At 36.2% G+C, this 27,926-nt stretch overlaps 3 protein-coding genes across 3 annotated transcripts; 1 reads left to right on the top strand and 2 right to left on the bottom strand.

Annotated features, from left to right (window-relative positions):
• The first annotated feature begins 625 nt into the window (after nucleotides 1-625).
• On the top strand, nucleotides 626-5,376 carry LOC113318097 (probable E3 ubiquitin-protein ligase ZFP1). The gene is made up of 7 exons (XM_026566221.1): nucleotides 626-767; nucleotides 1,026-1,139; nucleotides 2,566-3,467; nucleotides 3,581-3,984; nucleotides 4,236-4,334; nucleotides 4,628-4,780; nucleotides 4,899-5,376. The coding sequence occupies exons 3-7, from the start codon at nucleotides 2,591-2,593 to the stop codon at nucleotides 5,043-5,045; spliced, it is 1,680 nt and encodes a 559-aa protein (XP_026422006.1). The 5' UTR covers nucleotides 626-767; nucleotides 1,026-1,139; nucleotides 2,566-2,590; the 3' UTR covers nucleotides 5,046-5,376.
• Nucleotides 5,377-5,860: 484 nt separating this feature from the next.
• Nucleotides 5,861-6,442, bottom strand: LOC113315725 (zinc-finger homeodomain protein 11-like). Its single transcript, XM_026563982.1, has one exon. The coding sequence runs from the start codon at nucleotides 6,440-6,442 to the stop codon at nucleotides 5,861-5,863; it is 582 nt and encodes a 193-aa protein (XP_026419767.1).
• A 748-nt stretch (nucleotides 6,443-7,190) lies between these two features.
• Nucleotides 7,191-9,324, bottom strand: LOC113318285 (ras-related protein RABA1f-like). The gene is made up of 2 exons (XM_026566431.1): nucleotides 8,898-9,324; nucleotides 7,191-7,939 (listed from the first exon to the last, which is right to left on the bottom strand). The coding sequence occupies exons 1-2, from the start codon at nucleotides 9,116-9,118 to the stop codon at nucleotides 7,507-7,509; spliced, it is 654 nt and encodes a 217-aa protein (XP_026422216.1). The 5' UTR covers nucleotides 9,119-9,324; the 3' UTR covers nucleotides 7,191-7,506.
• Between the last annotated feature and the right edge of the window lie 18,602 nt (nucleotides 9,325-27,926).

Below are 27,926 nucleotides of genomic sequence, written 5' to 3'. Positions count from 1 at the left end.
CTTAATCTCAATAGAAATTACTCTATATGAAAATAACCTTTTTATAAGAATATTTTTATTTTGTTTCAAAGCTATTTTTATAGAGGTTTTACTGGACTCTATTTCTCTTTTTCTTTTACCAACTGTTCACAATTTTTAATTCTCCATTTTGAGTTCGTTTGGAAAATGATACACTAATCTAGCTCTTTTTTTTTATTTTTTTTTTATTTTTAAAGCGTAGCTCTCCTTATAAAATAGCGGAATTGTTATTCCACTCACTTATCACCGCACTAATTACCACTCACCACATCTAGACCCTTGATTTTGGGAGTTAAAAATCTTTTTGGTGAGCAGGTGGGTCATGGATGAACAACCTTAACCATTATTATTAGGACATTTGGATTTGAGTGGTGAGTAGTCCCGTGAATGGAGTGCAGAATAGCATTTCCCATAAAATAAATAGTGATAAGCAAGTTGTCTTATTTTCTTTTGGCTCAATAAAATAATAAAGACACTTATGTTTGTCAAAAAAAGAAAAAGAAAAAGAAAAGTAAGGACCAAATTGTTAAATAAGAATGATTGAGGACAAATAAATAAATAATAGTAATTATTATATTACTAATTTTTTGTAAGGATAGAAATTAGAAAGAAAAGAAAAGAAGTAGATATATATTATTGCCCGTTGGTCTTCCTTTTCCTTTCTGTTCTTCTTCTTCGTCATCCCTCTCTCTCTCCCTCCCTCTCCTCTTTGTAGATTATTGAATCGATCTGTTCTACACCATGATTTGGTTAGTATTCGTTTCTCTGTCATGGGTCTTTCTCCAATTTAAATTTCATAGGGTTTTGCCCCTCCTATTCTTGTTCTTCTGTACGATTAAAAAAAAGAAAAGAAAAGATGAATTGGGTCTAAATTCTAAGTTTTCAGAGATATTTTTACCTGTTTCCTGTAATTTTTTTACAATCTGTCGAGTGAATTTCTTTAAATTAAGGTGTTCTTTTGGTAAATTATGCTGTTTAATTTGCTTTTGTTGTACTCTTTGTTGCAGAAATGGCCGAGATTAATGTATAATTCCTTATTAACAATTTCTCGGCTGTAATTTGAAGGTGTTGTTGATTAACAAAAGGGTTTCTGTAATATTTATCGAGCCATTTAATTTAAGGTACCATCTTGTTTTGTTTTTTTCTTTTTGTGGGGTTCTCTTCTTTTTTAAATTTTTATATTTTTTGTGATCAGGGTTAACTTGTTCTGATAAATTTACTACGTTATTATCCCCTGTGAATGATTGGTTTTTTACTGTTGATTATGCATCGAGATAGTTCTCGTAGCTGGGACATTGATTATTCGTGATAAACTTACTGCTTTTTCACCATATAGATATTCTTATGACGCCTGAATACCAATATTAGTTCTCTGATAATGAGGAGCTATTCTATAATCTGTAAATTTGTGTTCGTTTACTCATCTCGGCTACTTCTTTGGAGTAATATTTGTTCAATGACATTTATAGCTTTTTGCATGCAATATAAGGTTTCCCGTGCAGACTTGTGTTGGTTTGCAAAGAAATGCAGGCGTTTTTTGATGAAAGTTCTTCAAGTAATGAGCTATGCAAATTCTAGGATTTGTGTGGCGTGATAATTTTGCAATATAGTCCCTTCTATCTAAATAGGAGCCTAACTGTTCGTTTTATACCTGATAAGAGTTTTGGAGGATGTTTTTGGTTGTGCTTTCTTGCATGTGTTTGTCCTGATTAAAATGCACATCATATGGCGATGGATTACCTTCTCATGGAATTTAAGCAGATAATTTTTTAGTCCACATAGCATTCCTGTCCTTCTACTATGCTGATTAGCTTTACAAGTTTAGCGTTAAAGCGTCAAAGTCAAGCCGAGGTTGGTGATGCCCTTCTCACGATATTTCCAATGTGTAAAATCTGTTACCTACGAAGTTCTTTTTTATATTTTTTCCTGAGTTTCTTTTAGTAATAAAAGGTATTATTACAGTGAAGTTAAGATTAAATAGCTAAACTATCGCATTTAAAACATTATAATGTACTGCCTATGCTGATGACATTTTAGTCTCCCTTTCCATATTTCACTCCCATTTTTTACGTAACAAAATGAGATAATAAATCTATTTCGCATACCATAAACTTCTGTGTTCTGTATCAAGTGCATTCTATTGGATCTTCCATTTCGTATCGGACTTCTCTGTGAACACCATCTCGTGAAATGTCCTTAGTTCTACTCTTTTAGCGAGGTTGGGCTTTTTATGAGCGACGGAACATCGCTTTCAATTTTGGCTGCGGTTACACTTACTGTAACATTATATAGTTTCTTGCTGGTGAATCAGTGCGGTTACACTTACTGTAACATTATATAGTTTCTTGCTGGTGAATCAGTGTCTTTGTTGGAACTTACTAAGAAGGAACTTGATGGAAAGACATCTGAATTTTTGAGTTCTCATTTTGATCCCATGTGCAATACGACAATTATAAACATTAGCTGCCCCTGGTTTATATTAACAATTGCTGATATAGAAGGAATTTTCTGATTTTGGCTTTACAATCTACTTATCCTTAAATGTAGGGTTCCTGCTATTTATATTCAACCAATGGGGCAACGTAATATGTTATGCACAAATCAGATGCTTGATATTGAGATGGATCAACAAGGCCGGGGGCATTTCCCTTCTGAACCCTGTATCATGTTGGCCAATATTGCTGAGTATCCACACCCTAATGCCCATCAGGTATTGTCAGCTTCTGGGACAACAAATAATCCCGATCCTCACCGCATGGCGGGTCATCACGATAGTAGCTTATATTTTGGCCCTCCCTATAATGGTCTTCAACATCGTTGTTCGATCTCAAATGTTGATTTGAGTATTGCTGGTCCATCAAGCTTCTACAATCCTTACATGATCCACTCTTCTACTGGAGGAATCTTCCCCATGTCCTTAAACTGTTCTCCCTCTAATCACCTACCAAGTCAACCATCTTCTAGCAATCACGGTGTAGATATTTATGAAAGTAATCAGTTCATGGATTGCATGAGAAATTCAGGAAAGAGAAAAAACGCTGAAGGAGTAGTTCAAGAGAATCTCCTTCATCTTAATGGCTCTGCAAGCTCAAGCTCATCTTTTCCAGGCACACAACTTAATACTGGCCCACAGCAACAGGAAGAACAAACTGAAACTGGACCTGCTTTGTCGGATGACTCAGCTTTCATGACACCTGAATACCGACCAAATGGCCTTCTAACTCTTGCAGAAGAATCTGAACGAAGTGTGCGGAGCAGATCAAATACCATCAGTCTTCAGCTCGCCCCTTCTGTGGCACATAACCATAATCAATTAGTTCAGGGGACTTATATGGGTCACTACTTTCACCCAGTGAGCAATTCCTGGGTGGACCAACAGTTTGGGAACAATGCTAGAGTTGGAGTAAGTTCAGTATGGAACCATGGTCCTGCTATACCTTATTTACCTGGTAATATATCATCCTTTTTTCCATTCACTTTCGTGAGTGCTTGTTCACATGTCAAATGTCTGAATTGCATTGGTTTATAGGTAATGAAAAATTGATATTCTATTTCTTCACAGGTAGAAATGTCAATGGCGGGTTTTCAGAGATTGTGAGCATGAGTGGACCCGGTTATCAGGAGGCTACAACCAGCAGAAATTCTGCAATTCTCTCCCACTCTCATTCTATGCACCAGCAAGTGCACAATCATCATCATCACCCCCCTGTCCCAGTCCAAGCAATGAGAGGCCACCCCAATTACCAGGCCCAAGTACCGCTCCCTTCCTATAGGCAACCAATGAACAATCTCTTGCACCATGGCCCTTTCCACACTTCTAGGGATAGCCAAGAGGCCGGGCCTAGACATCATCCAAGACCTTTCCCTACCAATGGCCTCAGGTTTTACAGGCCCCATCGCAGTGGGGTAAATCAGACAGGCGCAGAAGGAAGAAACAGTCCCCACTTGAGATTCCTAGCAGCAGATGTATGTATCAGTTAACTCTGTCTTCTGTTTATGTGTTTGCTAACAAGCTTGGAATATGAATCACGGATATGTTTCTTATTTACCTGTCATCCGAAATATCATAATATATTCAAATTTGATACAATCTTGTGTAAAGTTATGTCTTTAATTTATTACGTTCAACTCTATACTAAAAGAAAGAAGACGGATAGAGCATTTTATCAGTTGGAGACTGTGATGTTAAAAGTACTTCCATTTTGTGATTCATGCAGGAGGTTGCCATATTGGAACTTCCAGGGTATTATGAAGTTGGCAATTTCGTTGATCAACATAGAGAGATGCGATTGGACATAGACGACATGTCTTATGAGGTAAATCATTAGTATAAGATACTATATAAACACTTGAAATATTGGGGAAAATGATCTTTGCTTCTAAGCTCACTTAATGAGATTCCATGTTTGGATGATTAGAATCTTCAATGTATTACTTTTGTGTTTTCTATTTCAAAATGGAGAACTAATCTCGGCTGGTTCGTAACACTGCAGTTTCTTAGATTTTGGCTATTAGCTATTTTGCACACATGTATCTGCTTAAACTTTTAAAACCTCTGTTCAACCGGTATCACAGATTCCCTGAAAGATTTGTAAACTATAATTTGCAGGAACTACTTGCATTAGGTGAACGGATCGGTAGCGTAAAAACGGGTTTGTCAGAAGATACTATCTCGCGTCATCTCAAGACTAGAATCCACATCTCGTCATCTGGCGATTCATATAGCATGAATCGGGAGACTGAGACATGTATTGTTTGTCAGGTAAAATTATAATAGGTTCCGTCTTTCAGAAAGGTCAATTAAGCTGTTATGTTGTGTTTTATTTGTAATTATCAGTAATGGAAGGTGATGATGAGGAGTTTTTAAATGATCATTGCAGATTGGATACGAAAATCAGGAAAAGATTGGGACTTTAGATTGTGGACACGAGTACCATGTAGACTGCATAAGCAAGTGGCTGTCGGTGAAGAATGTATGCCCCATTTGTAAAACGCCGGCTTTGACTGGGAAAGGCATTATTGGATAGAGGGGAAAGGTAGAATGAGAGGAGGATTCTGAACTATTTTGTTATTACTAATCTATGTGTTGTTTAACCAGAGAACCCAATTTGTGTTCTACTCTGTGTTGTACATACAGATATAATCAGCACAAACACTCATCGACCTCTGTCCCAAAAACATTCATTCTTTGCCCCTTATAAAATGGAGGGGCTCTCTATCGTTATCTACTATATCTTTACTCCCTCTCTCTCAGTTGTAGACGTTATCAAATCAATCTGTACACATTGAAGCTCTAAGCTTAATGAACTCTGTAATTAATAATAAATGGAAAGGTGGCTTGCCGGTAGTATCATGAAATGTAATGGTGTTGGTGCACGACTGCATCTGTCTTCCCCCTCTACAAAATGGAAATTTTGAATTTACAGGCCTATCCATGTTATTGTCTCGTCAGTTCAGTGGTGCCGGATTGATTTGCCACCTGGCTATACATTTTAAGGATTTTCTTTGTACGTCGCCTGAGGTGATGTTGCATGGGTTTTGGTCAACTGAATTTCAGAGTTCTTATGCAAATTGTCAGTGTAATGCAAACCGAACTTTTTGCTTATCTTGTTTGGTTATAACGAGGTTCAAATTGATTTGAAAGAATTCCGTAGAATTCAAGATGAAAATGCATGTAACAGAATCGCTCAAAACAAAACTAAGGTGAGCTTGAAATTAATCAAATACAAACACAAGTTCGCAGTTGGATAAACTACAAACATTATTCATGAAAAGAAAACAAAAAAGGCTAAGAAACCACTCTTTCTCTCTTCCTGTCTGCAAATCATCTACTGTAGAAGGATTATGAGAAGCCAGGAGGAGGAAGTGAAGGATCAGCAATAGGAGTTGAAGTAGCACTGGACTGAACATGGTATTTTTTCTGGTTATTCATCCAAGTTTTAAACACAAACCTGGTGATCCCAAATTCATTGCACAGCTTTCTTATCTCTTCTTCATGTTCTACAGCTGATGATTTCGTTGGCATGCGCCATCCTATAGAAAACCCAAGTCTTACCAATTTTTCTTTCTGGGTCTGAGAAAATCGAGACCTTCTGTAACCACTACCTGCAGTACCCCTGCCTTGCTTGTTCCTAGTACCTGTATTATTAGCATTAGTAGTTGCAAGGGTCTCCTGCTGTTCACTATGACGCTTCTCATCTTTCCTTGTACTCCCCCCTAACGTCGCTGCATGTTGCTTCTGCTGTTCCTGCTGCTGCTGATGATGAGACTCGTATGCCACTCCTCCAACAGATGCGGTTGCTTCATGTTCAAGCAGTTCATGACCGTCCACATTATCCACCAGCGCCAGTATCTTCTTGTGTAAATTTCGGTGGCATCCACAAGCGTCACAATACAGCCCACGCGGAGTAGTATCATCTGCCATGTATTCGCCACAACCGTCTCTTGTGTCCGTCCCTAGCTTAGCTGAGTGATTCTTTTGGCATTCTCCGTATATCTCCTTCTTGTTTCTTGATCCTTCCATCCTCTCCCTGTTTCTCTATCCCTCTAGCTTTATTTTTCCCTCTGTTTCTTACAACAAATGCAATGTGTACGCATGCATCATTAGCTGGTATTTATAGTGAAGATGACGGTAGAGATAAACGCCATATAATTACAATATTGCCCAGAATAGAGCAAAATGGAACCGGATTATTGGTTAGTGTCCATCGCTCTATCTGCAAAGTCACATCTTAATCCCAGATGTAAGAGGAATATTATGAAGTTAGCTGAACGAGTTTGTCTTTAAGCCATGGCTCATTAATGCGCACAGTAGGAGGTTCAATTGCGAATGATATGTTACTGTGTTTTACGTTCACTTATATTAAGTGCATCCAATAATTAATTGAATACATCTGATCGTGAGCTACATTCAATAGATCGTATGTCTATAATTTGATAAATATGGTGAGAAAACATACCAGAATAATCGAATGAATATAAAGAAAGAACATTGAATCAAATTGGATCATTTCGACAACCAAATGTCTATATTTCATCAAATTGAAGCTTCTATATTCGGTAACCAAATGTTACATTTCATCAAATTGAAGCTTCTATACAATGTCTATATTTCCACTATAGACATGAGTAGGAAACCTTTGCGTGAACATACCAGTAAATAAACCAATACAAATAAGAACGATGCTGCATCAGATAAATGCAGACCAAAAAAGGCCAACACAGTTCTTGCAAAATTTTCAACTACAGTATTACAAGAGCTGCTGCATTGAGATTCTAGGTCATATTGTGTTTACAAGAGCAAACATCGAACAAGAAGAATTGTCTAAATACATTTCTACCTTGGAAGCAATATAATATAACTGAACCATGTGGGTCATTGAGTATTTAAGTAATACAGGAAGATGGACAAAAAGAAAAGGAAAAACGGCAAGGAACTAGCTAAACAGAATGAAGTGGCAATAGGATTGATCAAGAGCTTAAAGAAGATTAGGCTGAGCAACATCCAACCTTCTTCACAGCTGATACATCGTCCTTGGAGCCAACATTGATTGTCTGTCCCTTGGGCAATGCCGCTGGGTCATCTCCAATATCAAGAGCTTTCCTGCTGACAACACGGTAGATCTGGGTGAGCACTTCGGTGAAGGCATTTTCCACATTCATAGATTCCAACGCAGATGTCTCCATAAAGCAGGTATTTTCTTTCTCAGCAAAGGCGGTTGCATCCTCAGTTGAAACAGCTCGTAGGTGGCGCAGATCTGCTTTGTTTCCCACAAGCATGATCACAATATTTGAATCAGTGTGATCCCGGAGCTCCTTTAACCATCTCTCAACATTTTCAAAGGTAACATGACGCGTGACATCATAAACAAGCAGTGCACCGACGGCACCACGATAGTATGCACTAGTGATTGCACGGTACCTTTGTCAAAGAAACATTAAATGAGATTTAACTATTTAAGTATTAAACGCCTAACTGAAGCAGGATAGATATCAAAGGCTAGGCTGTGTTAAGCAAATACAAGAATATCTAAGAGTCGAGCACAGCATTTCTTTCCCATGGAGATTGTTTAAGCAAATTACGAAATATTTAATCTAGCTAAACATGGTAGTTCTTACTCTAGCTTAGCTTACTATGGCCAAAAACTTGTTATGTTTCAGAAATACGTCATCAAATGCTTAAATGATAAACCCAAAATTTTTAACCATCTCTGATAACTCAACACCTACTATGGAATAAAAGGAATTTGGTCAAGCTAGATCTTGCCTAACATCTGTTTCAGCTCTGGTACACATGAGATGCATAATGTACCATATATCATGCGACTACGGACAGTGTTTTACAGGGTCCAGATAATTCGAATAATGCCCACAGAACAACCGAACTACAACACGCTAAAATCGAATTCATTTCAAATCAAATGAAAGATTCAAAACAGAAATAAAACACTTCAAATGAATAATTTCCCAGCCTCGTATAAAGCATCGATAGTGCACATAGGGAAAACTATTCTCCCATACAGATGTTCCCTTACCAAGCTATGGTTACACTTCAAAACACATGCAAAAGACATTGAAATGCAACAGCAGCAAAATGCTGCTCTATGCCTCTATCTAATGTCGGTCACATCTACAAACTAAAAAGAAACATTTGCAGCAAGGGAAGGCAATTATGATCCAACCCAAACGAATTATTATCATGATAACCAATAAAACAGATAACCCAAACCAATTAATGCACCTCTAATCTTACATAGAAACAAGATCATCAAAACGTGTAATATAACAAATACAAGAAAACAATCCCAGATCTATTAAAAAAAAAAACCTAAAAATTGAGAATTCATATCTGATAAAGAAAATGGGGAAAGGGATCAAACCTTTCCTGACCAGCGGTATCCCAAATCTGAGCTTTAACAACCTTATCATCAACATGAATACTTCTTGTAGCAAATTCAACACCAATGGTTGATTTAGATTCAAGACTAAACTCATTACGAGTAAATCTAGACAGAAGATTGGATTTACCAACACCTGAATCACCGATCAATACAACTTTAAATAGATAATCATAATCATCGTCAGCTCTATATGCAGCCATTTTTTCTTCTTTTTTATTTGGTGATATAATCGATTGGAATAAGTAAGGTGTTTATGAAGGATCAAATCTAGGTTTTGACGTTTATTTGAAAATTTTGATCTTCATTACCTGAATGTCGACATTGGAAGGTTTCTTGAGGTCGAGGGAGGTTGAACTTAAAAGAGCAGGGAAAGATGGAAAATGTTGAAACTTGAAAATTTGAGAAAAAAAAAAAAATTCTGATTTTTAGTATTATACTCCCTGAGTTACTTTTTAATAGTCTGGTTTGGTTTTTAGAGAAAATTAAGGAAATTAAGTGAAATAATCATTGAAAGTGGTCCTCACGACACTTATCAATAAAAGAAGTGAAGTGAAGTGAAGTGAAGTGGTCCCCATGACACTTGTCAATAAAAGAAGTGAAGTAGTCATCAAAAGAAGTGAAATGCTAGTGGTCCCAAAAAATTAAAGTAACATTTGACTTTCCCAATCGAGAAACTAGTCTATTTTTTTGAAATTTTTATTTATAGAAACTGGCCTATTAAAAAGTAACGAAGGGAGTATATATTTTTCTCTAAAATAATCTCTAATTTGGGTAAATTCTAAGGTAAATTTTGTTTTTATTTAAGAGATGATCCCTTCGCGCTATTATATTCACACTATCTTACACTTCGTCCCGGCTACAATGTGGTCGGGCCACATACTCAAAGCATGTGATCCCTTTTCTTTTTCTGATACGTATATAAACTAAAAACCTGCCCCTCCAAATCCCGCAAGAAATTCATTTTTTGAGAAAAGAAAAAGTAGGAAGTTAACCAAAAAAAAAAGTTAAATAATTGTATAATAAAACTTTTTTGGACTTTACCTTTTATTTTATAATACGTGTCAAAAAAAAAGAAAAACAAAGTATGTGGCCCGACCATATCGTAGCCGCATCGCTTACACTTTGAGCGATATTTTTTTTTAATTTAAACAGTGATGAATTTGAAGCTAGTATTAGGAGGATGCGTTCCTCTTACAATAGTTTACCCATAAATGAGCATGTTCCGAAATATTAAGCCTAGCTATCTATCAATCTTAATTTCAACGGTTGAGAATCTGCTGATTTTCGACGGCTAATTTTCAATGTAGTAGATGGTAATAATATAAGTATCATAACGTGCTCATTTTTGATGGGAACATAGATCTTTGTAATAGAAACATACCCCTAAAATATTAATTTCAAAGAAACTGCTTAGTTTTTATAAAGAAAATTACCTCCAAAGTATGAGAAAATTATGGTTTCATTCTTAAAATTACAGAGAGAATCAACACTTTCAGAGATCAGGTGATGAAAAATCAGCATGATCGAGTAAAATGGAAGATAACGACCACCTATAGCTGGCGTGTTAACAATAGACCATAATGATAACTAAATGAAAATTTTCATTCGAAGAGAGGTGCTACAAATGCATGATTAGTCGGCAAGGTATTAATTTCATAACCTGCCAACTAAGCTACAGTCGTCAAGATCGGAAATACCAAACATTGACTACTAAAAATCTTATACACAAGGTCGTCATGATTACAGATAAACAACGTGACGTTTAAATGAAAAAATGAAACATTTAGAAAGATTGATTTTATATGTTATTGGTCGTCATGGTCGAAATTACACGAAGTAACGTCCAATACAAAGTCGTCAAGTTAGTTTCCCCAACCATGCCGAGCAAAAATGTACACAGACACTGTTTTATGGCAGTTATGGTCGGTAAGGTTCAAATTTTCAAAACATGACGACCTTAATTACTACAACACTAGTCGGCAAAGTATTAGGATGAACACCGTGACAACCTTGTTATTGTTACTTTCAAAGATGGAAAGTCGTTACGATGCTCAACCTAGGAAGATAACGAGTAATACTAGTTATCAAGGTAGACGAAGAGATACCCTGACGACCACACAGCTGCAATTCAATAATTTCGATTTTTACGGCCTAATATGCCATTCAAACAACAAACTAAAGTACTAGATAGAGTTTGAAAGAATTACTCGACAATAAAAAAAATCTAATCGACGAAGTTTTTCATTTGAAAACGATGAAATATGTATAAGGAAAAAGGAATTGATATTTGATTGATGAAGAAGGAGAAGGAAAATTGTAAATGAAATTGACATTACCAATGAGTCAGTTTTAATTAGAAACAACAAGGGTGGTTTCATAACTTTATTGAAAACGCGGGGTACCAAAATACACTATCGACTTTTTCTTAGGCAATATGTATGGAAAAACTCAATACAACCTCGAGAGTTAAACTCAATCAAGGAATAGTATCTAGAGTTATATCTCTCTCTCTTTAAATTAGAACGTTTACAGAATCGAATCCGTGAACCTAATTACAAAGAGATTACTTGGACGGTACCAAATACCAATGTACAGAAATTAATCAAGTCGTATCCAACAAACTAGGTCGGATGTATCTACTATTATTGATTAATGCACGACCTGTGATATTTGAACTATAAAGTGAAAAAGCGTGGGTCTAACAACACCACCCAATATTTCGATTAGAAATCTGTATGGACTAACTCCGAAATACTTTGCTAGAGAAAATCTAGATAAAAGTATCTCAAGGACTTAATATCTCTCTCTTGATTTGATTTTTACTCAAGCTAAAAACAATAGCAAGTCTTTATCAAATACAAGGAATACTTGGACGGTACCAAAGACCAATGTCCAAGGATCAATCAATATTAATCAACAACCAAAGGTTGGATTTCCAATTGATGATCACGAACGCACAACCTGTATTATTTCAATTATATAAAATATAATGCGGAAAAGAAATAACACAGACACCAGAAATTTTGTTAACGAGGAAACCGCAAATGCAGAAAAACCCCGAGACCTAGTCCAGATTGAATACACATTGTATTAAGCCGCTACAGACACTATCCTACTGCAAACTAACTTCGGACTGGACTATAGTTGAACCCCAATCAGTCTCCCACCGATCCAAGGTACAGTTGTACTCCTACGCCTCTGATCCCAGCAGGATACTGCGCACTTGATTCCCTTAGCTGATCTCACCCACAACCAAGAGTTGCTGTAACCCAAAATCACAGACTTGATAATAAACAGATCTGTCTCACACATAATAGTCTATAAGAGGATAAATCTGTCTCCCACAGACAAACCCTAGGTTTTGTTCCGTCTTTAGATATAAAATCAAGGTAACATGAACCAATTGATAATCCGGTCTTATATTCCCAAAGAATAGCCTATATTAATCAATCACCTCTCTACAATCCTTCCTGACTACACAAGCGGATTGTCGAGGAATCACAAACAGTGAGACGAATATGTTTGTGACTTCTTTATCTTGCCTATAGGAGAACTCTCACGATCTCAAGTCAATCAATCGATTGTACTTGTACGATAGAAGATGCAAGATCACATCACACAACTACGATAAAGTAGTATCGGTTTGGCTTCACAATCCCAATGAAGTCTTTAAGTCGTTAACCTGATTTTAGAGAAGAAAATCAAAGGTTAATGGATATCGACTCTAGCGGGCGCACTAGTAGCACACAGACGTGTGGGGATTAGTTTTTCAAAATGCTAGATGTCTCCTTTATATAGCCTTCAAATCAGGGTTTTTCCTTAGTTACAAAGCAATCCTGATTCACCGTTAGATGAAAACCTGATTTAGATTCAAGCTAATATTTCTCAACCGTTAGATCGAAAACTTAGCTTGTCACACACACTCGGGTAGACGTTTACTGGGTTCATGAAAATCATGCCCAAACGTGTACGTGTATGTTGGTTCAACATAGTAACCCAAAAGGTTAACCATATGAGCATTTCATATCAACCTTGTTCTTCTTCACCATAACTAGTTCAATTGACTCAAATGAACTAGTTAAAGAGTTGTTCAATTGCTATGAGATCTTATGTAACTACACAAGACACAATTGAAACAAAGATGATTCGATTTGATTGAATCGTCTCATGAACATTATAGCCACGGTTTGCATAAAGCATTCCTTAGTAATTTAATGTTTCATGTTCAGAGCATATCTTTAGATCATAACCTCTTAAGTTCACAAAAAAGTTCGCGGACTTAAGTTAATCGGTTGAGTTTTCCAAACTCAACAGAAATTCTCGGGATGAGAACTCCGCCAGTTCGCGGACTGGGTTCGCGGACTGAGTTTGCGGACTTAGCATACAAACGAGTTTTGTAAAATCCTAACAGAAATTCTCGGTTGAGAACTTCTGACAGTTCGCGGACTTGGCAAGCCAATTCCACAATCCTCCCGATTTCTCTTGATCAACAAAGTTCGAAAACTTCGGTTCAAGGAATACATGGTTATGTAATCTAAACTCTCATTTCAATCATTGAGACATTCTCAGAGGACGCTATGTAGCCGTTATTCACAGACCGATTCACGTCAGAGCAATTCTCAAAGTGATTGAAACTATTCATGACTTTCGTCACTAGGTGAAGATAAACTTGATCAAAGCGAAGCGCTTTACCAACACACGATTTCGAGATAAAAGATAAGAAATGAATGCTCAACTCGAAATGTCAAATGTGTATGATCTAGTCTATGTAGCATACGACTTTTGTCTCATAAGAATTAGGAGATAGAAGAGATAGACTTTTGAGTGATAGATAAGTTCAAGTCTCCACATACCTTTTTGTTGATGAAGTTCCATGGTTCCTTGTATAGATCTTCGTCGTTGTATGATGAATCGCCATGAAGTCCTTGATCTCAACTACACTTTTATATCCTAGTCCGAGACTTAGTTATGTAGGCTAGAAATCAAGACTTATAGTTTTGATCACTAACATTGACAAACATGCTTGAGATAGCAACGCATGCGAGGTTGACCGAGCTATTCTCTAACAATCTCCCCTTTGTCAATTCTAGTGACAAAACTATTAATACATATGGAATACAAAAAAGATAAACTTTATTGACTCATATTCCATAGTCTAATCTTCAATGTTCCTTGAAATCTTCGTCCTTCCAAGTACTCCAATGATCCCAAAGGTTGTAAGTTTAGCACCACCGTTGTTGAAGATCCGGAGCTACAACAATGAGAGAAATCGAGATTCTTGATCATTATTATACAGTGTCATAGTATTATTATATAACATCAAAGTCCAATTGTGTCACGACTTTAACAATAATACTACGGTGATATGTATCACTCCCCCTTAGTCAATACTCCATCTCGATCATGGAAACCACTCCCCCTTACACAATGTTCCGAAAACCATATGTATTTGTAGTGTGAACTACAATATTTCTCCCCCTTTTTGTCAATAAAATTGGCAAAGGTACAAGAATGGGATCATAATGAAATTTCCACAAGAGACATTTCATGACCAAAAGAAAAATACATACCAACTTAATTTAGATGCAATCTAATAGCCGAAGCTAACAACATTCATCAAGGAGTTTTAAGATACAAGATAACCCCTATAAAATTCCACAGTCGCACTCCCCGCAAGATATTACCATTAAGCACAAGTTAAAAAGAACTCTTCCCCATTTGATGTCATTCCCGAGAGAACAACAAGAGCGACCTTAATTTCGAAAGAAAAGAAGAATTTTATATTGGACACCAAAAACCGTAGGAATAATTTTCTATATCCAAAGCTCAACCAAATTAACCACAAGTAAACCCATGATTAATTCAATTGGAATACGCAACTAAATCAAACCACAAAAGTGATCAATTTAATTCAAATTGCTCAACATAAGTAAACTCACGGAGCTACGACTAAGTCAATCACACGGAGATGACTAACATAACCGTTCAAATACTCAACATAAGGAAAACCTTTCGGAATATATGACTACATTAACCAAAGAACATGATAGTGTAGCCTTTCATATACTCAACACAAGAACTTGTGGAATATATGAAAACTCAACTAGATTAATTACAAGAGAACCTATAATTAATCTAATTGGAATACAATTAACCAAACTAATCACCGAAGTAATCAATTTAATTATTTTGAGCTCAACATAAAAGAACTTATGGAACCCCGACTAAGTTCATCATAGAATATGAAAACCTTAACCATACATGTACTCGACATAAGAAAGAAAACTTATGGAGTACAAACTAAATAACCAAATTAGTTGATTAGTTTAATTCTTAATGCTCGACATATAGCATCTTATGGAACAACCAACAAAGCCAAGGTAAATTGACTTAGTTGTAAGGTGCTCAACATAAGACACAGAATGGAGCCTTCACGGTAAAACATAATAAAATGGATCAATGAAGATCAATACCGTGGATAACATACAAGGATCTATTCTATTTTCCATCATAACGACATAATAGACTTTATCCTTGTTGAACAAAAGATTTTATCCTATTTTCCATCAAATTAATGATTACATAGTCTTAACTTTTGTATATGTCAAAAGTCCATTCGTCCTTTCATCAATACGAATACCGATTCATGAACGACTTTACTTTTGTCTGCAATATGGGACCTTCAAGTTCACGGACGTAAACAATACATATCCCATAAAAATATTGCAATATCACAAACCATTAAAATACTGCAATAAACATCATCCTCCAAATATTTTTAGAATTTAATACCAATAAACCTAAAAAATAACATAAGAAGATGAAAACAAAAATAGCTATGTGTAGTCACAATCATCGCTATTCAAAGCACTAGTTATTCTTCCAACTAATTCAAAAAGAAGACTTACTAGGTATTGTAGATCTTTCTCAGGGCCTCTACAGAAAACTCCTTCTTGTTATTGAAAAACTCATTGATTATAGACTTCTTCTTTATCATCCTTGAGGAAGTAATTCCTTTGCATAGATATGCGTTGACTGCTTCTACTGCATTACTTTTAGAAGTGCTTCTAGTTACAGGAGCCATGAAAACGTATGAGAAGAAAGAAGAAGATAAGAAGATTTAAAAAGGTCACATCCTAATCCTTGACACAGTCTTCCACAGTTTAAGGATCCACAAACAATATTATTAGCAGGATATTTAACAAACAAATATACATACTTGAGCCACAAGATGCAGAGCCTCAATCCTCTCAAGCTAAGAATGAGGACACAGGCATCTTCGAGCTCAGTCAGAGACAAAGTGATCTAGATACTCCCTTTGCTTGTCAAGGCTTATTGCAAAAATAGGTTTCCTCCTTCTTCTGATTCTGGAAGTATTGGTTTTGCACGACCTTTGATTATCCAGATTCAACATTTGCATGTTCTCTTGTAGTTTAGAAATTCTCTTGTTCCCCTGCTTGAATCTCTAACACGTGTTTTGAACATGATTTGCATTTCCACAAAACGAACAACCCGACGAACTTTTGTCTTGTTGAAGTGCCTTCTGTTTATTACAACTCCTAGCCTTTGTTTTCCCATGACACTTAGGAACATAGTTGTCGATATCTGCAGTCTTGCTCTTAAGTCCTAAACCATTGGTGTTTCCAAAGGATTTCTGACCAAATAACATTGCTGAGATTTTATCAGAACTTCCAGATAATCGTTGAAGATCATGTTTGAGAGTTTTAATCTTCTTTTCCTTTAGAAAAATGGTCTTGGTGAGTTGATCATTAAGACAATCTATCTCAAGATCTTTCACTTGGATTAAGGATTCCAGTTTCTTCAATAAGGCTTTTAATTGAAGATTTTATTGAAGGACCTCTTTGTTCAAGAAATCGAAAATCTTTCTGTTAGACTCAATTTCTGAATCAGATTTTGAGTGTATGGAGGTTTATGCTGCGAAAGCTGTAACTTCACCTTCAACAGACGTATTCAAGACGTCGACACAAGGAGATTTATCTTCCATAGAATCTTTAGAAGCAATAGATGACAGTGGATGTTTATCACATCTAACGCTACTCTTCATGAAATCCTTGATCCTTTCTGTTAACCAAGGTTTATTGAACCGATAACCGGATGAACATTACTCATCAACCCAAGATAAGTTAGAGGATTTACTTGTCTCGGAAAAAACATTGAATGCAAATGTTTGAACAGAATTTGGATCACGAATTGTCACATGTCCAGAGGCGGTATTCATGGAAGGAGTGTTGAGGTTGTTCCCTCCATTGATGGCATGTTTCTTAGAAACGTATCTCTTGTCTTCAAATACAGTTTCTAAGATATCCCAGACTTCTTTAGACTTAGTGCAAGTAGCCACATAGTACTGAAGATCTGGGGTAACGGCCTGTCTGATAGCATTTAACCCAAAAGAGTTTTGCATTGCAGCAAGAGATTCTTCAGGACTATAACTACCAACATCCTTTGGTATAGATACATCTTCTTTTGTATTAACCGGAGGATTATAGTCGTTAACAATACATACCCAGGTTTGAAAATCACATGCTTGAAGATACACACACATTGCAACTTTCCATGCTGAGTAGTTTGAGCCATCAAAGACTGGTGGTACGTTAATAGAGATAGCACCTCTGTCCATAGAGTCAGATCGCTACAAACACGGACTTGTTAGGTCTTAAACATGTTTTCCTTCTCTGATACCAATTGAAAAAGCGGGGGTCTAACAACACCACCCAATATTTCGATTAGCAATCTGTATGGACTAACTCTGAAATACTTTGCTAGAGAAACAACTAGACAGTCAGACTCAATCTAGATAAAAGTATCTCAAGGAGTTAATATCTCTCTCTTGATTTGATTTGTACTCAAGCTAAAAACAATAGCAAGTCTTTATCAAATACAAGGAATACTTTGACGGTACCAAAGACCAATGTCCAAGGATCAATCAATATCAATCAACAACCAAAGGTTGGATTTCCAATTGATGATCACGAACGCACAACATGTATTATTTCAATTATATAAAATATAATGCGGAAAAGAAATAACACAGACACCAGAAATTTTGTTAACGAGGAAACCGCAAATGCAGAAAAACCTAGGGACCTAGTCCAGATTGAATACACAATGTATTAAGCCGCTACAGACACTAGCCTACTGCAAACTAACTTCGGACTGGACTATAGTTGAACCCCAATCAGCCTCCCACCGATCCAAGGTAAAGTTATACTCCTACGCCTCTGATCCCAGCAGGATACTACGCACTTGATTCCCTTAGCTGATCTCACCCAAACCAAGAGTTGATGTATCCCAAAATCACAGACTTGCTAATAAACAAATATGTCTCACACAGAAAAGTCTATAAGAGGATAAATCTATCTCCCACAGATAAACCCTAGGTTTTGTTTCGTCTTTAGATATAAAATCAAGGTAACAGGAACCAATTGATAATCCGGTCTTATATTCCCAAAGAACAACCTAGGTTAATCAATCACCTCCCTACAATCCTTCCTTACTACACAAGCGGATTGTCGAGGAATCACAAACAGTGAGACGAAGATGTTTGTGACTTCTTTATCTTGCCTATCGGAGAACTCTCACAATATCAAGTCAATCAGTCGATTGTACTCGTACGATAGAAGATGCAAGATCAGATCACACAACTACGATAAAGTAGTATCGGTCTGGATTCACAATCCCAATGAAGTCTTTAAGTCGGTAACCTGATTTTCGAGAAGAAAATCAAAGGTTAATGAAGATCGACTCTAGCGGGCTCACTAGTAGCACACAGACGTGTGGGGATTAGTTTTGCACAATGCTAGATGTCTCCTTTATATAGCCCTCAAACAGGGTTTTGCCTTAGTTACAAAGAAATTCTTATTCACCGTTAGATGAAAACCTGATTTAGATTCAAGCTAATATTTCTCAACCGTTAGATCGAAAACTTAGCTTGTCACACACACTCGGGTAGACGTTTACTGGGTTCGTGAAAACCATGCCCAAACGTGTACTTGTATGTTGGTTCAACATAGTAACCCAAAAGGTTAACCATATGAGCATTTCATATTAACCTTGTTCTTCTTCACCATAACTAGTTCAATTGACTCAAATGAACTAGTTAAAGAGTTGTTCAATTGCTATGAGATCTTATGTAACTACACAAGACACAATTGAAACAAAGATGATTCGATTCGATTGAATCGGCTCATGAACATTATAGCCACGGTTTGCATAAAGCATTCCTTAGTAATTTAATATTTCATGTTCAGATCACATCTTTAGGTCATAACCTCTTAAGTTCAGAAACAAGTTCGCGGACTTAAGTTAATCGGTTGAGTTTTCCGAACCCAGCAGAAATTATCGGTATGAGAACTTCCGCCAGTTTGCGGACTGGGTTCGTGGACTGAGTTTGCGGACTTAGCACACAAACGAGTTTTGGAAAATCCCAGCAGAAATTCTCGGTCGAGAACTTCCGACAATTCGCGGACTTGGCAAGCCAATTCCACAATCCTCCCGATTTCTCTTGATCAACAAAGTTCGAAAACTTCGGTTCAAGGAATACATGGTTATGTAATCTAAACTCTCATTTCAATCATTGAGACATTCTCAGAGGACGCTATGTAGCCCTTATCCACAGACAGATTCACGTCAGAGCAATTCTCAAAGTGATTGAAACTTTTCATTACTTTCGTCACTAGGTGAAGATAAACTTGATCAAAGCGAAACGCTTTACCAACACACGATTTCGAGATAAAAGATAATTAATGAATGCTCAGCTCGAAATGTCAAATTGTATGATCTAGTCTATATAGCATACGACTTTTGTCTCATAAGAAGTAGGAGATAGAAGAGATAGACTTTTGAGTGATAGATAAGTTCAAGTCTCCACATACCTTTTTGTTAATGAAGTTCCACGATTCCTTGTATAGATCTTCGTCGTTGTATGATGAATCGTCATGAAGTCCTTGATCTCAACTACACTTTTTATCCTAGTCCGAGACTTAGCTATGTAGGGTAGAAATCAAGACTTATAGTTTTGATCACTAACATTGACAAACATGCTTGAGATAGCAACGTATGCGAGGTTGACCTAGCTATGCTCTAACATAAAGATAAACAATATAATGCGGAAAAAGTAATAACACAGATACCAGAAGTTTTGTTAACGAGGAAACCACAAATACGGAAAAACCTTGGGACCTAGTCCAGATTAAACGCTAAACTGTATTAAGCTGCTACAGACACTATCCTACTACCAATTATCTTTGAACTGGAATATAGTTGAGCCTTAATCGAGTCTCCCACTGATTAAGGTACAGTCGCGCACCTTACGCCTCTTGACTCCTAGTAGGACTTCGTGCAATTGATTCCCTTAGATGGCGCCACACCAACTAAGAGTTGCTTCAACTCAATTGAAGACGTTGAACCAATCTGCCTCCTACAGATTAATTATATATATATGATTTCCTTTATGATAAAAAATATTTCAATCAATGTGGTTAGGGAATCAATAGCAATAGACAAAGTCTATCTAACCTCAAAATCCGGACTTATGCAACCCGAGGTGCGAACTAGATTATTATTCACCTCACAAGTATAAAACATGTGGAATCAACAAAGTTTGAGATAAAGAGAACTTTGATGATTTCTATCTATCTTGATTGAGTGGGAAGCTCAACAATCGATCAAGATCAGGATACTCGAGATTCAAAGAAAGATAATTGGACCTGGATTCACGAATCCCTATGAAGTCTTTGTAGTCGCTAAACCCTAAAATGGTTAGGAAGAGGACGACTCTAGTTACAACTAGGACACACCAAAAAGTGGTGTCGGGATTCAAAGATCCCAGTTGCTTGAAGTTCTCATTTTTTAGACATTCAAATCATAGGTTGCTTTAGGTTTAGGCTAAGATAGCTTTGGAACCAAGCAATCGATATCCACCATTAAATGAATCTTTGAATCTGATTTACATAAACAACATATACACTCTGGTTAGGTGAAACATATTTTCACATGATGTGCATAAGAATATGCATATCACAAATCCACAAGTCGATATATAGCTACTCCATTAGGTGTACGAGTACATGCAATACGGGTTCAGACTTATAACAGTTTTCCCAGTTTGTAAGACTGATAACACTGTCTTGTATCCAAATTTATAGTAGTTCTATATTTTTCTTCAAATCGATTCGAAACATTCACGAATAACATCAATGACACATATCATTGTTCCAGGCTATTTTTGAATGGTAACACTTGAATCATGATTTTGATTCCGAACAATAAATTGTCCTTAATCGAAATTCATCAAGTATGAACAAATGTTCATCAAGACTACTCATTATATTTTGAGAACTAATTATCAAGATAAACTTGACTCGAAATTCTTGTATATGCATAATAGTCTAATTAGTTATGCGACATCGTCTCAATGATAGAAAAGTAAATATAACTTGAGAAATAGGTGGTTCAGTCTTCACTTACCTTTTGTTGATGAAGTTCTTCGAAAGCTTCGGTTGATTTTCGCCTTCAAACGGTAGAACGCAATGATGACTGTCGTGATCCGTTGTTTCTCAAACACATTTTTATCTTAGTATGTGAGTTAACTAATTGTAGACTAGAAATCAAGATATAGTTTTGACAACTAAATTTGACAACAAGCTTGAGATAACAACACTTGTGAGTTCGATCGAGCAATGCTCTAACAATCTCCCCCTTTATCAATTTTAGTGAAAAAACTATCAATACATATGGATAAAAAATAAAGCTTTGAAAACTCCTCGAATCCATCATGCTTGATTTCCTTGGTTTCTTCAACTCCTTGAACTCTTCGTAATTTCATGTTGCAATCATTTTGAACGTGTTCAACTCATCATCGTTATTGTTGAAGATACGTAGCGATAAAAACATTGAAAACAAATATTCTCAAACGTCGTTATACAGAAACATAATATTAATAAATTCTCCAAAGTTCAATTGTATCCCAACTCTGAAGTAATACTACGGTGATATATTTCTCCCCCTTAATAAATACTTACATCTTTTGCATAATCATAATAGGTGAAACCTATAGATTACTGATTCACTCCCCCTTACATAATGATCCATAAACCATATATATGTAGTGTGAAACTACTAAATAATTCTCCCCCTTTTTGTCAATAGAATTGGCAAAGGTACAAAAATCGTGGGATCGTAATGAATACAACCAAAAGATATGTCAAGTTTTAAGTAAGTTAGAGACTCCACATTATAACAAAGTTAAAATGCAACTCCTCATATCAACTTTTTTAGATGATATCATATAGTAAGAAAATACTTAGCGCTCACCTAGGAGATTTAAAATTTAAGCATCCCCTTTGAATTCCACAGCCACACTCCCCACAAAGATATGGCAATTAAGCACAAGTTCATTTAAGATCTCTCCCCCATTTGATGCCATTCCCAAGAGAACAGCATGAGTGACCTTGCTTTATAAAAAAGAAGGATTTTGTTGGACATTGACAAATGACATGGATTTGTATCCGAAAATCGACTTAAAATAATCATTATGCCAGTTACGGAGAAAAGATAATTTTAATCGGTATAACTTAAAATAAAAAAAAATCTTACGGAGTGTGTCAAGCAGTAAAAACACAGAAGTGTGATCACAGGTAGATCAATATTGCGAGAAAAAATCTCAAAGAGTTTGTTCTATTTTCCGTTTATAAAAACATAATAGATTTAACTTCTGAGTATATATGAAATATCAGCTCGATTCACGAAAAATGTAAAGGCACATATATTTCAGAAGACTTTTGCAACAATTAAACCAATAATGATCATATACTGCAAGTTCATCTTCCAACAACTCTAGAATTAAATAAATAAATCTAAAAAACATGCAAGATGAAAATCGTTGGAAATAGATTGTGTAATCACAATTTTTGCTATACCAAACCCTAGTTATATCCTTCTTAAAAGTAAGAATAAATCTCACAAGAAGTTTCCTAGACAAGAAATGATCTAAAAGAGTTTTACTATGAGATTCCCAGACTATTTTCATAGTTTCTGTAGTCATCAAGTTCCTCTTCGATAAGGTCCAATATGGATTCAACAAGTTTCATTTTCTCCTCAAGCCTTTTTGTAGAGGCTTGTAGTTTAGAGCTTAGGCACAAACTTGTTCCAGAACAATTTTCAATTTGAGAGACAACTCATCAAATTGGGAACCAGGTTGATTGTCCCAAGGTATAGTTTCACACTGTCTTGATATGAATCACTCTCTGATGATTCAAACCTGATTTTCCTCGTGAGAAATTGCACAGTCCAGACTTCATCTTCCTTGTTTGAAAAACTTAGAGAATACATGGTTACCATACCCTAGTTTGTAATTCTGAAGAACCGGTTATGAACCCTAGAAATCAGATATATTAGATGAATCATTAATTTATGTTTTACCCTTTACCCTAGAAGTGTTGCATTTCACAAATGCTCTCTCAAAATCACATGATCATGTGGTGTACAAGTATTTTGCATAAGATTCCCTTTACTTAGCTCAATAAATTAATTCAGAGCACAAGAGACATCAGAAAAGTTATGTCATGAATTGGTTTTTAGGGAGCCTGGCTCAACCCTTTCACAATTATATACTAAGCACGCAGCCGACATAATGATTTTGCAAAAGTTCCCCTTTTTGAGTTGTTATTCTCATCCAAGGGAAAGATGAGAACCAACTAACGGTTACTGCATATGATGATTCCATCCCTATTTCTGAGGATCCGGTGGCTTTTTAGGAACATATCTATTGAACTTAGGTCTTCTATATACAGAATCCAGAGTTTGAGAGACAAGAGATGGGTCAGTTACCTTTAAATTCTACAAGTTTTTATTGAAACTGCTGATTGATCTCCGCAATTTGTGAATCATTTGGTCAATTCTCTTGAGAGTTCTATTTTTTACTTTGTTCGAGCTTTGTTTTGTTTCTGACACAAAGTAGTTGTAGACGGATTAGATTTAAAGTCACTTTTATCCTTCGTATGATCCTTTTTATACCTTTGTTATAAGTCTGAGAATTCTCTTGTTTGGAAGAGTTGTTCAAGACTTTAAGCAACAAGAGATATGTTGATTGTTCTTATAAGAATTTATCGAAAAAGTCAGTTTCTTCTTTTTTTATTAACATGAGGATCTTGAAAAGTACGCTTCTTTTTTCGTTCATGTTTATCCAGTTCATGTTCCAGGCTCTCAATCCTTTTAGCCCAGACGTCCTTTTTCAGTTGAACTTTAGTTTTTATTCAGCGAATTTCTTCACTCAAAAGGCCAATTTTTTCTTATGAGGAAGACATAATTTTTAATGTGGAATGGCTAGAATTATTTGAATCATGAACTTGTTCATCATCAACATATGTGAGAAAAACTACATTGGGTGTTTCATCCTCGGGACAATAGTCTAAGGTTGCCATCCAAGTTTTAGTTTTTTCATAATAATCCTTGTTGGGGCACAAGGACGTATGATGACCATGACCAAGACATTTGGAACATATTCGAGAGTCTTTGCCTATTTGAACCTTACTATCCTCATTCTTAATTGATGATTTTTTACGATTTTTCTTTTTTCTATGTCTAAGAGTTTTATTCATTTGTTGTATAAACAGTGACAGAGTAAAATTCAGGATATTCTCATCTTTTTCATCAATCTTCTCAGGACTTAGAGATTTGTCCTTAGAATTTCTTTTCGAAATGTCATGACTTTCTCTTTTACTGAGTTCTAGATCCAAGATTTTCAACTTTCCAACTAACGGATTTCTGGAAAGAGTTTCAAGGTTATTTCCTATCATGATGGCATATTTCTTAGACTCGTATCTTGCTGGTAAAGATCGGAGAATTTTCATCACAATGTCATTTTTGGGAATAATCATCCCTAATGCAAAACATGCGTTAACAATTCCAGACACCTTCTGATTAAATTCATCAAACGAATCTTCATCAGACATACGAATATTTTCCCAATCAGAATTTAGGTTTTGAAGCATAGCTTCTTTCTCTGAGGCATCTCCTTCAAATACGGTTTCTAAGATATCCCTAGCATCTTTAGACTTAGTGCACGATGTCACATGGTGCTGAAGATCTGGGCTTATTGCGTGGATAATAGCGTTTAGCCCATCAGAATTATGATTTGCAGCACTTATCTCGGTTTCACTATATTATCCTAATGGCTTCGCAACAGTGTATCCGTCTCTAATAACTGTCGGCGCATCGTATCCAATAACTACAAGTTTCCATGTCTCAAAGTCACGGGCTTGTAAAAAAGGAACGCATAACAATTTCCCACCATAAGTAAATTGTGTCATCAAATGCTGGCGGTACGTTTATCGAGATTGCACTCTTGTCCATATAGTCAGACTGCTTCAAACACAGACTTGTTAGGTCTTTACGTGTTTGCCTGCTCTGATACCAATTGAAAACACGGGGGTATCGAAATACACTACCAACCTTTTCTTAGGCAATATGTATGGACAAACTCAATACAACTACGAGAGTTAAACTCAATCAAGGAATAATATCTAGAGTTATCTCTCTTTCTCTCTCTTTCAATTAGAACGTTTACAGAATCGAATCCATGAACCTAATTACAAAGAGATTACTTGGACGATACCAAAGACCAATGTCCAAGAATCAATCAAGTCGTATCCAACAAACTAGATTGTATGTATCTACTATGATTGATTAGCGCACAACCTGTGATATTCCAATTATAAAGATAAACAATATAATGCGGAAAAAGTAATAACACAGATACCAGAAGTTTTGTTAACGAGGAAACCACAAATACGGAAAAACCTTGGGACATAGTCCAGATTAAACGCTAAACTGTATTAAGCTGCTACAGACACTATCCTACTACCAATTATCTTTGAACTGGAATATAGTTGATCCCTAATCGAGTCTCCCACTGATTAAGGTACAGTCGCGCTCCTTACACCTCTTGAATCCCAGCAAGAATCTTCTCAATTGATTCTCTTAGATGACGTCACACCAACTAAGAGTTGCTTCAACTCAATTGAAGACTTTAAGCCAATCTTCCTCCCATAGATTAATCCTATATAGATTTTTTTTACGATCAAAAAGATTTCGATCAAGGTGGTTTGGAAATCGATAGCAATAGATAAAGTCTAGATAACTTCAAAATATGGACTTATGCATCCCGAAGTGCAGCCTAGATTATTATTCATCTCACAAGTATAAAGCATGTGAAATCAACAAAATTTGAGATGACGAGAACTTTGATGATTTCTATCTATCTTGATCGAGTAAGCAGATAAACAATCGATCAAGATCAAGATACTCAAGTTATCAAGGAAAGATAACTGGACCTGGCTTCACGAATCCCTATGAAGTCTTTGTAGCCGCTGAAAAAGCGGGGGTCTAACAACACCACCCAATATTTCTCTTAGCAATCTGTATGGACTAACTCCGAAATACTTTGATAGATAATCAACTAGACAGTCAGACTCAATCTAGATAAAAGTATCTCAAGGAGTTAATATCTCTCTCTTGATTTGATTTTTACTCAAGTTAAAAACAATAACGAGTCTTTATCAAATACAAGGAATAACTTGGACGGTACCAAAGACCAATGTCCAAGTGTTAATCAATGAAATCAACAACCACATGATCGGATCTCTAATCGATTAAACTTTAACGCACAACCTGTACTATTTTAATTATAAAGATAAACAATATAATGCGGAAAATGAAATAACACAGACACCAGAAATTTTGTTAACGAGGAAACCGCAAATGCAGAAAAACCCCGGGACCTAGTCCAGATTGAATACACACTGTATTAAGCCGCTACAGACACTAGCCTACTCCAAGCTAACTTCGGACTGGACTATAGTTGAACCCCAATCAATCTCCCACTATTTCAAGGTACATATGTACTCCTACGCCTCTGATCCCAGCAGGATACTGCGCACTTGATTCCCTTAGATGATCTCGCCCACAACCAAGAGTTGCTGCAATCCAAAATCGCAGACTTGATAATAAACAAATCTGTCTCACACAGAAAAGTCGATCAAAGGATAAATCTGTCTCCCACAGAAAAACCCTAGGTTTTTGTTCCGTATTAAGATATGAAATCAAGGTGAACATGAACCAATTGATAATCCGGTCTTATATTCCCGACGAACAACCTAGGTTAATTAATCACCTCTCAACAGTCTTACTTGAATACACAAGAGGACGTCGAGGAATCACAAACAGTGAGACGAAGATGTTTGTGACTTTTTTATCTTGACAATCAAAGATTGTACTCGTACAATAGAAGATGCAAGATCAGATCACACAACTACGATAAAGGTAGTATCGGTCTGGCTTCACAATCCCAATGAAGTCTTTAAGTCGTTAACCTGGTTTTAGAGAAGAAAACCAAAGGTTAGAGGAGAATCGACTTTAGCGAGCGCAATAGTATCACACAGACGTGTGGGGATTAGTTTTTCCCAATGCTATATGTCTCCTATATATAGTCTTCAAATCAGGGTTTTTCCTTAGTTACAAAGCAATCAATATTCACCGTTAGATGAAAACCTGATTTAGATTCAAGTTAATATTTCTCAACCGTTAGATCGAAAACTTAGCTTGTCACACACACTTGAGATATACGTTTACTGGGTTTATGAAAACCGTGCCCAAACGTGTACGTGTATGTTGGTTCAACATAGTAACCCAAAAGGTCAACCATATGAGAATTTCATATTGACCTTGTTCTTCTTCACCATAACTAGTTCAATTGACTCAAATAAACTAGTTAGAAAGTTGTTCAATTGCTATGAGATCTTATGTAACTACACAAGACACAATTGAAACAAAGATGATTCTATTCGATTGAATTGACTTATGAACTTTATAGCCACGGTTTGCATACTGCATTCCTTAGTAATTTAAGTTTCATGTTCAGAGCACATCTTTAGATCATAACCCACTCAAGTACGCAAACAATTTCGCGGACTTAAGACAACCGGCAGAGTT

The sequence above is a fragment of the Papaver somniferum genome, chromosome 10, assembly GCF_003573695.1.
Source record: "Papaver somniferum cultivar HN1 chromosome 10, ASM357369v1, whole genome shotgun sequence".
NCBI classification, from domain to species: Eukaryota; Viridiplantae; Streptophyta; class Magnoliopsida; order Ranunculales; family Papaveraceae; genus Papaver; species Papaver somniferum.
This window is presented reverse-complemented; position numbering and strand designations above follow the sequence as displayed.